At 44.1% G+C, this 13,299-nt stretch overlaps 1 protein-coding gene across 1 annotated transcript in view; it reads left to right on the top strand.

Annotated features, from left to right (window-relative positions):
• TBK1 (TANK binding kinase 1) overlaps positions 1-13,299 on the top strand; it is an 814,893-nt gene that overhangs the window by 627,887 nt on the left and 173,707 nt on the right. The window contains exons 13-15 of the mRNA XM_069629775.1: positions 632-710; positions 8,435-8,556; positions 11,342-11,418. Coding sequence (XP_069485876.1) covers positions 632-710; positions 8,435-8,556; positions 11,342-11,418 — 278 coding nt within the window. The remainder of the gene's footprint in view (positions 1-631; positions 711-8,434; positions 8,557-11,341; positions 11,419-13,299) is intronic.

Below are 13,299 nucleotides of genomic sequence, written 5' to 3'. Positions count from 1 at the left end.
TTGAAGAAGTTGTGACATGCCAATAAGTGTTGGACATTTAGAAAAGAGCAATTGCTTTGGTTTTGAGCTTGTGTTATGAAAGAAAGACATTGTGGAAAACACCACTTGTTTTGAATTGTGAACAAACATTGCAGAAAAGAGATTTGCTGTTTCTAGGAGAAAGACACAGTGGATGGAAGAGATTTTTTGAGTTACCTTGAATAGAAATTTGTTGAATCATAATTGTGCTCAAAGTATTCCTGAATTGATCCAGGGGAAGGGAGCCCAAAACCTTTGTTTGAATTGATGCATTGTTTTGCTGAACTAAAATGATCTATGCATTCCTTGTATCATTTTTTTTGTGTGTATTAGTGTGAGGGTCAGAGACTGTTTGGACACTTAAGTCATTTTTCTTTAGTTTTAGTTTGCTAGGCAGGGACCTCCTTGTTAATATAGAGAAAGATAGGCATTTATCCCACCCTTTTTTATTTAATAAATGGCAAACCTTGTGAAAAAGTTACCTTTGTGTCCGTCTTGCATTTCTGACCCCCCTCACAGAGGCTATTTCCTAATCGTAAAATGCATTGAATTCCTGACTATATTCAAGAGGTTTGTATTTTGTCTTTTTTACTGACTGCTATCTTTTTCACAGATTTGCAAATGTAATCCAGATCAATATGGAAGCATCTGAATTTGATGATATTTCAGATATACACACCAAATTTCGTCGGGTAAGGAATCTTTTAATAATTCGAGATCCTGAAAAGTGTTTTTATTCTACAGGTTTAACAAAAATACTTGAGTAATATTTTTTAGTAGATATTCCAATATCAGATATAGTGATAATATAATCATACTAAGGATGACCAAATTGAACCAGCGTCAAAGGCGACTGCACTACTTTGTGTTTCATGCACTTCTATGATGTAATAAAATATTGTTCATAAATGTCCCAGATATTGTTAAAATGGATTTTTAAAATCAACCCTGAGGTTTAGTCTCAGGAGTGAGTGAGAGTGGTCTAGGGCCTCAAGAGTACATACAGAGTAACACAATCATTCAGGTTAGACACTGTACTTGATGTCCATGTCATATTTAACATGCACTGCGCCCAGATGCCAACGGGCCCGGTGCGCACCATAAATGAATAAACAATTACAATTACATTGTATAGAAATGCAATTATTTATTAGGCCTTAATACCACAATAAGAAATGAAACTAGCAGCTAATATTACACAAAACCATAGATCACAAATATATACATTCACTTACAATGCATTCATCAATAATTACCTGTGTAAGTCAGGTAAGTAATCAGATGCAGATACATGTAATCCAACCAGAACAATCCCAGTTCCCTTTACTTAAGAAGGCCAGCCCTAAGATGTATGGGCCTAATGCCCAAACGTCTCATACTCCAGTACAGGTTTCTCCAGGGAAGGTGTTTTCACAAAGGATGTAATGGCTCGGTGGTGGCGATTTAAAACGGTTCCAAACTATTTCAAAGTATTGTAAGTATTTGTCCAAAGACATGCAAGTATTCCTATCAATGCTAGGCCCAAGGCTAGCCCTGGGGTAGGATACCTGACCAAGGTTCGATGAGCAAAGGGTGTAAGCATAGATGGAGTTGGGGACCAATGGTCTTTGTACCCAATGTTACTCTATGGAGGCCGGGGGGTGGTGGAAGAACCAGGAACAGTTAAATGTACTAAACCCCCTGACTGTTTTTCCCACGTCACACTGTGGATCATCTGGGAATTGCTGGGGACACAATCTTCCGTCCTTTGTTTGGGTAAGGGGAATCGAGGGGTTGCGGGTTCGAGTGCTTCTTCTGGTTGGGCCCAACTGCAAGATGCAATACCAGAACGTTGAAGAATGCAGGCTGTTGTGGTGCATACTGTAAGGAACTCATGGTGGCAAGTGATCACAGTTCAAGGGTGTTTATTGAACTATCTAAACATAAATCAAAGATGGGAGCAAGCTACGACCATCAAATAATAATACGTCAGTCCTAGTGGCGTCTTGTCAAAATAAAAAGGGCCTATACTAAAAAAAAAATATTGCCAATCCTTACTACTAAATTACAAAGAGTAAGGGATAATGTTAACCAGAAAAGAAAGAAGTGTTCAAAAATGAAAATGGTATGCCTGGGTCTCCCTTCCCCACATTTGAAGCACGGGACAAGGTGGGACCCTCTAGCACAGCACACACCTCGTCTTGGCCTCGTCAGCACAAGGTTCACAGTTCAGTTCAACAATATCAAACCTTCAGAGGCTAAGTCTCCTTCTTGCAAAAGTCTCTTGCCTTAGAAGGCCTGCTGATTCACGACGATAATCACTCAAATGTTCCTTAGGTGGTTTTTCACCTGAGCGATTGCTCTTCGCCCCTAAGATCTCCCTCTGCCGGGCTTGGATTCTTCTTGCAACTCGGGCCTCCCTCCGTCGGGTTCACTACGGCCTGTCAAGTGCAGCTTGCAATTTTCTAGAGTCTTAATGTCCTTTTGAACAACTTCTCACTGTGAGCAACCCTCGGCCGGGTTCACTCTTGTCGACGGTGTTCACGGGTGTATTATTCTCCACCTTGCAGTTTGGGCCTCCCTCCGTCGGGTTCACTACAGCCTTTCTTTAATACAGTTCATGTACTTCTTACACAGTTCATGTATTGCTCATTGTCCTCAGAAAGCAGGATTTAACTTTTCCTAGCTTTCTCTCGGCATCCCTCTGTCAGGTTCACACTTGCCTTATTCCACAGTTCACAATCTTATCGGAAAGCGGGGTTCCCGTCCCCTAGCTTTCCTCTGGCAATGGGTTAGAGACTTTCGATTGTTATAAGGATTTGACATAACCCCTTACAGGAACACTCTGACGCCTCACGCCACCCTTTCCTAGGGCATTCTGGTTCTTGTGGTTTCTTAAGCAGGTCCCGGTCAGAGATTTTTGATTGAGCATTTACGTGGCGCTGGACCCCTCTGCACCTGGATCTTAACTGGGCTTTCTTTAAAGTTCAAACACATACACAAGTTCTTTGTCTTGGGATTCCTTGCGTTCAAAATGTTGCCATTTGCAACCTTGGTCTCAACACAGTTCGGTTTACTATCATTCTCCTCTGACTCACTGGCTGTGCTGAACCCGTTGGCTTCTTTGTTCTCTGGAGTCAAGGATAGTACCACGGTAGCCAGCTTGCCTCTCCGCCTGTGTTGTCAAAGCCAGAGGCCCTGCGTACCATTGACATCTGATGCTTCGCATACCGCCTGTAACTCCTGGTTTTATGATTTCCCTTTCGGATTCGGAGGCGTTGTGGGTCTGAGGTGAAAAGGGCAAGAGCAACTCCCCCTTAGTCGTCCTTCCAGGTCTCGCTGCCTTTCTTCTCCGTTTAAACGACCGGTTTGGTGTAGCTCTCTCCTTGTGCGTTTGGCCTTGCTTCCAGTGTTCTTTCGTGCTCTGCCTTTTATCCATGTAAGGAAGGTAGAGGGCCATCAGGTGAGTGTGGTTATTGTCAATTGCCTGACTCTGCCTGACCCTTGGGTTGGGACATGTTGGGTAAACAATTTTAGTATTAGTCCGTTTGTCACAGTGTAAGAGTGTTCGTATTGGAAAAAGAAGGGGCATAGAGTTTCCACATATCCTACGAGGTAGGATGGGGAAAAGGTGTTGTAGGGAAGTATAGTCCTCTTGCTAGAGGGGGTTGTTAAACTCAGAGGTGAGATTTGTAGGGTTTGAGAAACAAACAGGAATGATTGGGATTATTATTGTGAAATGAGCAGGGGAATTGTTGGAACAGTAGTGTATTGTCAAAGTAGACAGGGGGTTTATGAAAGAATAATCAGAGGGACGTGAAGAAGAATAATTGGGAGTATTCTGGTACAAAACTGGAAAACGGGGATTCTGGGAAACATGGTTTCTGAATGCAACAGTGCAACAGGGCTTGGGCTTCTAGGGGATGTATCAGAAATGGAGGGGACGTTGGATAAGGGGGATTCTTTGAGGGGAAGAGGTAGATGTGATACAGCCTACAAAAGCCCTAGAGACCTTGTCCTCCTCTCCTTCTACGGTATAATACCGCATCTCACCTGGGGTATTCCCCCGAGCATAACCCCGGGTTCCCCTACCCAGGTGACCCTCCCTCGCTCGTCTGCCCCCAGGGTTGGGGGTCTGGGAGCATCAGCCCGTCCCTGGCCACCTGAATAAGGGATTCTCGAGATCTGCGTGGGACAATATCCTCAGGTTTCTCACAATACCCCTCAGGATACTTCACATGATGGATGAAGAGGAGTTCCAGCAACAATCGCCACTTGTAGGCAGTTACAGGTGATCTTCCACGCATGGTCACAGAAGTAGCTCCAACTCAGCCTCATTTGGTGCTTGGACGCTGACATTTCGTGAGGAGGCGACTTATGGCACAAGTTGGCGACCACCATTGTTCTGAGGTTTTACACGGAACAGGGACTGCTGCAGCGAGGTAGCCCCCGAGGGAGCTAGCCAGTGCACCGGGCAGTCCAGGGACACTTCTGAGGACTCTTGGGGCATGCAACCCTGAGAAAGCATTGAGACTAGTTGGTCCCACTAGTCCAAGGGCTGGAGCTTCGGATATCAGCCAGAGAAGCAGGGCTTCACTAGGCCGATGACTGGAGAGGATGCTGGTCCACTGCAGAAGTCCTTCTCAGGTTGCTCTTCTCATCAATCTTGGCTCCAACATAGATCTGAAGGATTGGCTGCAGAAGTCACCTTCTTATCCAGTACTTGAGTAAAGCAAGCCCATCAGTGGAAAGGATCTGCCACATTCAACCAGTCAGGGACAACTACTGGTTTAACATCAGCCCAGCAGCAGACTCTCTGGCACCAAGGGATGTGGACTGGGACCAGACAGTCCCAGCCCTAGCCTTTTGGCTCACAAAGGCAAAAGCTCAGTAGCCTGCAAAAGCAGCAGCAGCAGCTTTCCCAGGAAAGTGCATGACCTTATATGCGATTTTCTCACCTGAGTGGGCAGGAATTTTGGCCAAAGAACCTTCAAAAACCTTGTGCAATGGAATCTTTGGATGCTAGCCACTTTTAGTAGCAGTTTGCGGTAAATGCACTAGTAAAATAATGGTAAAAAAGTTACTGCTGCCACCAGCTTGTCTTTGGCACATATAAAAAGTAACCAAAGAACCATAACAAAAGTTAAGTGTATGCAAAGTATCCTCCTTGCACAATTGGTAAAAAACAGGAATTCCAAAAGAGACCTTGGCTAGTCCTACCAACACTATTTCCCGAAAACCATGAGCAAAAGGGAAGTGAAGCTGTAGTCTTTACTTCCCTTCAGAACGTCAGGACAGGTTAAAAAGAAAATCTTTCCTATCAGACTTTGTTGGGGAGCAGTGCCAAATAGTGTAGCTTGGTGTTGAGCCATATCAGGAAACCATAACACTGATGACAGATTTCTCTGTAAATAGTAGTTGTTTTTCTAATGGCGCGTTAAATTGTGTTAATGAGTTTTCTCACTGTGCATGAAAATAACAACCTTTTGAAAAAGAGTAGTACTTCCCATTAGTACAATATATCCTGCTGCCCAAGCCAGTAGTGAGGTTGAAAGTGTAAGCACTGCCACTGATCAATAGCGAAATGCAGTAAACGGTGTTGCCCTTGTGTCCGTCTCAGCAGTGCCCTCGAAAATAATACTAAATAGTGTAAAGGTATATTATTTTAGAGCAGAGAATGGTGTACCAGATTGGTCCTGCTCTCCCCCCGTCAGTTGTGTGCTAGCAGACTTGATAAAGATTTCGTAAGCACCCATACCTGCCATTTGTTATTTTGCCATATCCTCATTGGTTTCAAATTCAGGGAAGAAATGAAGTCCGAACCTCAGTCACTGATTTTGGACGATCCATCTTCTAGGTGCCTCTCGCTGCAAGAATATATTTGCATTTGCCAAACTGTTCAGCACCAGGATTGGGTTACAAAATTGACCCACCAAAAGCTGTAGTTGGCAGTTGCTCACAGAAGAGCTTTGTCCCAGTAGTTTTTTTGCTCCACCCTTATCTCCCAGGTTCCAGATTCCTGTTCCTCGAGTAGCCATATGGCATGCCCACCAAACCAAGGCCTTCACTGGCAAAACATCCCATCTCCATTAAAATGCGACTACTGTCCCTAGTCCATTGCCTCATTTGTATAGTGTTTTTACCTTAACAACACTTAATACCAGAGTCTACCTCGTAGGCCCCGAAGTTAAATGGTTTTTCAATCCGTCAGAAGAGTTGAGCAGTTTTTGTTCAGTATGGAGATTTGTGTGATTGAGACATTTGTGAACATTAATATGCGCGCCCTCTTCTCTGTCCTCTTCTCTGGTCTTGCTTTGAGAGTCATGTGCATGTTTTTGTAAAATTATCCTTTTGGTAACTTTGCTTCCTGTCTGGTTCCTAAATATTCCTAAATATAATCTTATTAGATGTTGTACAGTATCTCTACCAATCGTTGAACTCTTCCAGTTCCTGATTACCTGGGAATAGTGAATTCTAGATGTTTATGTAAGTTTAGACCCCTACAATCTCCTCCAAACCTACCAACCCGGGTTCAGACACATACAGCAACCATACAGGTGGTCAATAATGCCCTTAACATCCTTGATAAAGGCCACCCCTGCCTTCTAGTTCTACTTGACCGCTCTGCTGCTTTAGACACAGTAGACCACCAGACGCTTACGGGCACCCTCCATTGGTACATGGAGATCAGCAACTTTGCCCTTCACTGGTTCAAGTCGTACCTCGCCAACCACCAACAGTTTGTTCAGATGGAGTCCTCTAGATCGCCAATGTTACCCTTCGCCTGTGGAGTCCTGCAGGGTTAATCCTCTCCCCAGTGATCTTCAATCTATACATGGAGCCACTGGGAGCCCTCTTAGCCACACACAACATCCACAAATACGCTGACGACGCACTGCTATACCTCAAGATCGACTCCATCAAGGACATCCATCGGTTCAAAACCTGCCTCTCGCTGATCTAGTCTTGGATGTCCAATGCACACTTGAAGCTCAATCCTCCAAGACCGAATTCCTACTCCTCACCAACAACACTGACACCCAGACATTCACACCTGGCTATCAACTATGAACTCTGAGGGCTTCACACCTGAGCTCACCTCTTGCACCAAGTCCCTCAGGTTCCACATTGACAAACACCTCTCCTTCAAGAAACACATAGCTAAGGAAACTCAGACAGCTTGATATCAGCCCTCCCTCCTGTGGAGAAAAAAGCCCTTACTCCCTCTGGACAGCTTTAGATCCAATGTTCAAGCACTGGTCCTAACCCGTCTGGATGGGGGCAATGTACTCCTCAAAGGCCTCCCGTCACCCCCCCCCCCTTTCACCCCTGAGAAGAGTCCTACACACGGCTGCACGCCTCACTAACGGTCTGCGCAGATACGACTGCATCACCCTGGCCCTCATCTACCTTCACTGGCACCCACGAATCGCCTTCAAGCCTTGCTGATTCATCTATAAGGTACTCGCTCTCAAGTCACCCAGCTACCTCGCAGAGAAACATGGCATCTCCGGCGGACAGCGCACCTCCAGAAGCGAGGACACATGCAGACTTGAAATCTGCCACTGCAAAAAGGAAAGCGCCAGAAAACAAGTCTTCTCTGCCTATGCCCCAAGAATATGGAACCTCCTCCCAGTCATCACCAGACTCGCCCCCACACTCCTACAATTTAAAAAAGAACTCAAGACCCACCTCTTCAAGGAATCTCTCTACCTCAACACCTAGGCCCTCTCTCCACCTGACTCGCTAGACGCCACCCGCCCCTCTCCTCTGAGCAGTACTCCTCCTTTCTGCCCCTCTGTATCCCACCCCAACTGTACATCTGTTCTGTTGTTAGCTCTGTAAAGTGCTCTGTTATGCATCTGTATTGTTGTACACCTCTGTAAAGCGCTCTGTTGTTTTTCAAAGTGAGGTCTGCACTCAATAAATACCATAATAATAATAAACGGTCAGCACTCTGCTGCCAGCACTTCACTCTAAGTTAAGATGTGCTGGCAGCCGCTCACTGTATTTCAAGGGTGTGTGCAGCCAGCTTTTCAAAATTACTGTAGGGTGAGTGACCTCACTGGATTTCGGCACTTCGTGTTGTGTTTTGTTATGTTGAGTGCTGTACCTTCACTGTGATTGAAGGCAAGTGCTGGCAGTGGATTTCTGAGCACATGGAAGGTGGCATTGTAATACTGAAGCCCACTCTAGGTTAAGATGATGTTGCTAGCCATGGAGTTCTGAACATCGTTATCAATCCATAGGTTGCTCTAAACTGAGTGCTGATACTAACTGTGGGCAAAGACCAGTGTAAGCAGAAGGGTGCTGAAGATAACTGTAGGGGAGGGTGAGTGATGCACCTCGCTGTAGGTTGCGACATGTGATGTCCGCAGAGGACTGGCCCTCTCTGTTGGTTGTGGTTTGCTGACCCGGATTATGACTTCTCACACAGCTTTCCAGTTCCAGAGGATCCATAGAGACCAATCTGCTGGATATTAAAAGACATTTGTCTCCTGGTGGATTGCTCATTGATGGGTGGGAAAATCTCCAAGGCATGCATCCAAATGACAGAAAGTAAGTGGCTTCTTCAATTGTTTGTTTGAACATAAATATTGCATTAACAAATACTGCTGAGTTTTTCAAAATGTTCTAAAAGAATAGGAGTGCACAGCAGGCACCATTAGTCTCCTTTCTATCTACCACCAGAGCCCTGGCTTTGCTTTTTCTAAGATCAGAAATTGGTCCTGAAGAAGATGATAATATCAAGATATCATCGAAACCGGTCGACGTGATACCCAGCAGATGTCTCCAACAGAAAAGACACCATCCAAACAATAACTGACTTTTTTGCAATGCCTGGGATCTAGACAAGATCGGAAAAGGCATCCTGGATTAAATCCTAAAAGAATGCCTGCACCCATTTCGTAAATTGGTGCCAGATATATTGTTTTTAAGGTTCTCATAGGAGTAGTTAACTCTCGAGGTATAACCACACACCACGGAGGGTGATAAAGCTGGAAAGTCCCCCGTCGGGTGTGACCTCACCTCATATGTTCTATCTTTTTAAATTCTAAGCTTCTAGTTTTTAACATGTATGTTTTTCTGTGTTTTGTGCCCGAAAATAGCCCAGACATCCCCTGGGCCTCTTTCGGATCAATCAATCATTGTAGAGGTAGGGTCAGTTCCCTCCTCCACCTATCCTCTTTTAGATAGGTGGATCACCACACGCTTTCTAGGGAGAGTTTCATCCTGCAGGGTCAGGGTGTTCTTCCAGCTAGGGTCACAATAGGTAACACATTTATATTGATCCTTGCTCTCCAAGTTGTTTGGAGCAAATTGCTTTTAAGCATGTCGGCTTATACCCTGTTTTGTGTGATACGATGTTAGAAGATGACAGAAAGCCTGCTGATATCCCTAGAGGATTAGTTTACAGATTGAATTCTGCTCCTTTACACCTGTATGTGTTTTGCATTGATGCAAACACTGCAGCACTTGGCGAGAATGCACTTTTTATGAGGGGAGGCAGTTATGTGGAAGACTAATCTGGGCCCCCCTTCTTACTTTACTTCTGCTGTATCCTGAGATCGACTCCCATCCCTTTTCTGTCCTGGGTGTAAAGGCCAATATAGCACTATCTCGTAAACTGCCTCTCTTTCCCCGTGTGTGCCATTTCCTCCCTCCCAATTGCCCCTCTCCTGTGCTTCACTGCCTCTTGAGCTCTGTTCCCTATAACATATCTCGTCCCGCACTGTTCCAGGGCTACTCTTCATTTGGAATTTTTTCTTTCACGCTCTGTCATTACTTTCTGCACACGTTTTTCTCCTGCATTCTCCCGATACCCACTCTGCATGAGCTCCTTATCGTTTTCAGTTATTTTCATCTGAGACATTTTCTTGCTCAGGAAAACGTAGCCATCTTGACAGCAGCCAAGAAGCAGCCTACTTGCTCACAGTATGCTAGGAAGGGGACTTGGATTAAGGTTAATGTGGGCTATGTGCTGTCCTTCATATCTTTCTTGGCTCAATCAGGTAGAAAGCTTGACTAGTGTAGGACTTGTCTACTGTTCGAGATGATCTTAATCGAGGCTTCACTCATTATATTGCCTGGTTTATCAGTTTACCAAAAGACACTTTAATGATCTCTTGCAACTTTTTCCACTTGTTAATCCCCCCACTCCTGGCTCTTGCACATGATTACGACTTTGTTGATGCACAGGCCTTTCAAGCCCATGGCTTCTCTAGATCTCTGCTTGATTATGTGGATAACTATGTTCCTTGGTGAACATCCGGCTATATGGTCAAAAGAGATTTGCTGCAAAGAAATTGGTGCTGAAAAGTCACTCTTCTTTCTTTCAGACTTTCACTTGGACCCAGAGATTTCCTTACCAGACTTTTTCATAACCCAGATCCTTGATGTAAGCAGTGCTCTCAGTTTTACTCATAACGTATTGAAGGTCTTCAGACCATCTCTTTGAGATTTAAGGTTTCTCCTTCGCATGCTCAAAGCCTCTAAGGTGTCAATAGCAAGATAATTTATTGTGTTTTAGAATACAGCAAGATGAGGACAATTCTGTTCCCCAAGGCTTACATGTCCCTCTATTTCAGGCAAAAGTGGCCTTAGTGTCTTTTCAAAAGCAAGTTCCTGGAAGACATTTGTCCACTTGGCCTTCACCTTACACCTGCAAATACATTTATTTGGATGTCCATTCTAGTCCTCATGCCATGTTTCTTCTGTTGTAATTCCATCCTCCGTGTTGGTGTAGGATTCTTTTCAATCTACCAGGATTATGGAGGCAAGCGGCCTGCGCCTAGATTACTCAACATAGTCACTACTGTACTCCTACACATAGTCCCCTTGCCTCCATGTGCCATCCCTCTAATACTTTCCCCACTGAATCGCTGCTAAGGGGCTTGACGGATGTAGCAGGAAGCAAACATGAAGCAGATCCCTAGCAGGGAGCATCTCCGTGGTTGCACATGTGATCTTCACTTTTTAAAAAAAATATCATCAGCCTAAACTGCTCACACCATGCTCTGTTCCTGTCCCCTTCCTGGGGCGACACCACCAAGCGTATAGAAGAAAGAGGACTCAGTGAAATTCATTATTTTACTGACCATGAACTTTCAGTAGAATTGCATAGAAACTAAAGTCTGTCTATTTAACCCTATACCAAATCCCTCAACCATTCAAGGCTCTTGTGTTAATTATCTGTATGGAGTCCTTTAGAGCCATTGCTTGATTTTTATAACCTGATGTATTTAGTGTAGGCCGTTTGTTGCATTTATTACTGCTTGGATTATTTGTCTGCATACTTAATACTTTATTATGTAATTTTCTCTGCTTATCCTTCTTCCAACAGTGTTGAGAGGCTGCAGGTGCTGTTAAATTGTATAATAGACATTAATCATCAGTTCAAAAAGGACAAAGCAGAACGTAGTAAGTTTGTCACTTTGTTATATGTACATCTCATGTATGCAACTTGCTAAGTCCTATACAGAAGCTGTTATAGCTAGAAAAGGCTGATGTGGCATGTATCGGGCCAGTTTTATTTTTGTAGAGAAGTAGAAATACATGTTGTGCTGTTAGTTAGGATAAAAGTCCAGAGATGTGAATGGTTCACCCCCTTTTTCCTTTGTGAGCACTCTTCACAATACACACTGGGTGTTTTCCTCTCTAAAATGGGACCTTTGACCAATCTGAAGCTTCTGATGGCGGGATGCCCAAAAATTACCCTGTATTGTCTTAGGTGAGTGTTGAGATGGATTTCTAGAATCTGGCTGGATTTTAGACCATCCTAGAGGGGAACGCTGAGAGGTTAGCCAAAACCCAATCAAATGTAGCAATGGAGAGCAGTTCCAAGGCTATTCTGAGGCGAGTGAGTGGGGTCATCGGTCCACAATGAGTCCACACAGTGAAGCACACAATAATTAAACTCTGACTCTCAATCTTACAGGAGTTAACAGGAAGTCTTACTGCCTCCACGACACCCAAAGACAATAACTGGCGCCAACGTGTCCATGATGGTTTTACAGCGAAGACACAAAAACATCAGAAAAACATACAAGATCAAATACATTTACTAACTAACATAGCTGACCCCATCCCCAATGTAGGGGCCTTGACTCTGAGTCGGTACTCTTTGCATTTAAAGCAGTGTCTAAAAAGGAAGCCCTGAAAGTCGTCCAAAAACTTAAACCTACTTTAAAGAGTTTATTCCGACCCTGGTACCTTGGGTTACCAGGTTCATAAATCGCTCCTTTCAAGAAGCTTCTGTACCTGAAAATATTAAGGAGGTGTGGGTTACTCATTTATTGAAGAAGGAAAATCTTGATCCTGAAGAGGTCGGTAATTATCGACCCATCACCAACATCCCATTTATCTTGAAGATTCTTGATAAAATAGCATGCATGCAATATCAAACGTTCATTGAAGGTCAGGCTATCCTTGCAGCCCAGCAATCTGGTTTTCGCACCCAAACACGGGACGGAGACGGCTTTACTAGATCTAAAGTCGCATATCACTGGTATCATAGAAGAGGGCGATGGGGCACTGATTCTGGATCTTTCTGCCGCCTTTGATTTGGTGGACCACTGTCTTTTGGCAGACAGACTATCTACCATTGGTAGATGCACTCCCTCTGCCACACTATGGTTCAAATCTTTTCTTGGTCCAAGAAGCATGAATGTCGTAAAAGGAACTGCGCATTCTAGAAGGACTGCTCTTAATTGCGGAGCCCCTCAGGGGTAATGTTTATTGCCCTTGCTTTTTAATGTTTACTCAAAACACCTATGCGATCTTTTGTCTGGTCTCGGGGTGTATTTTGCAAACTATGCTGATGACACCCAGATTGTAGCAAGCCTGTCTGGTGTATACACTGATAACTTTGATCAGATAAATAGTATCTTTTTGGTAATACAAAAATGGATGACACGGAATTCTCTGGCCTTGAATAATTCTAAAACCAAGCTTATTCTAGGCACTCAACACAAACTGAAAAAGATTGATCCTAAATATGAGGATTTTGCAGTAGCTGAACATACTATTCTTGTCTCTAAATTAGTGAAGACCTTAGGAATTTTTCTTGACCCCCAGTTATCCTTTAACCGGCACGTGAGTCACCTAAAATCACACATGTTATTATTACACACAGCTACTATGACAGATTTGTCCTTTCCTAACTGATGTGAACCGAGCAATGATTGCAGCTGTCATCATAAACTCTAAACTGGATGATTGTAACAGCTTATTGATTGGGACCTCACAGACAAATGTTAAAAAACTCTAGATTATTCAGAACGGCACCGTGTGTGGCCTGAA

Source organism: Ambystoma mexicanum, chromosome 12 (assembly GCF_040938575.1).
Source record: "Ambystoma mexicanum isolate Mex_15411 chromosome 12, UKY_AmexF1_1, whole genome shotgun sequence".
In the NCBI taxonomy this organism is placed as follows: domain Eukaryota; kingdom Metazoa; phylum Chordata; class Amphibia; order Caudata; family Ambystomatidae; genus Ambystoma; species Ambystoma mexicanum.
The sequence above is the reverse complement of the archived record's forward strand: the minus strand, read 5'-3'. Positions and strand labels throughout refer to the sequence as shown.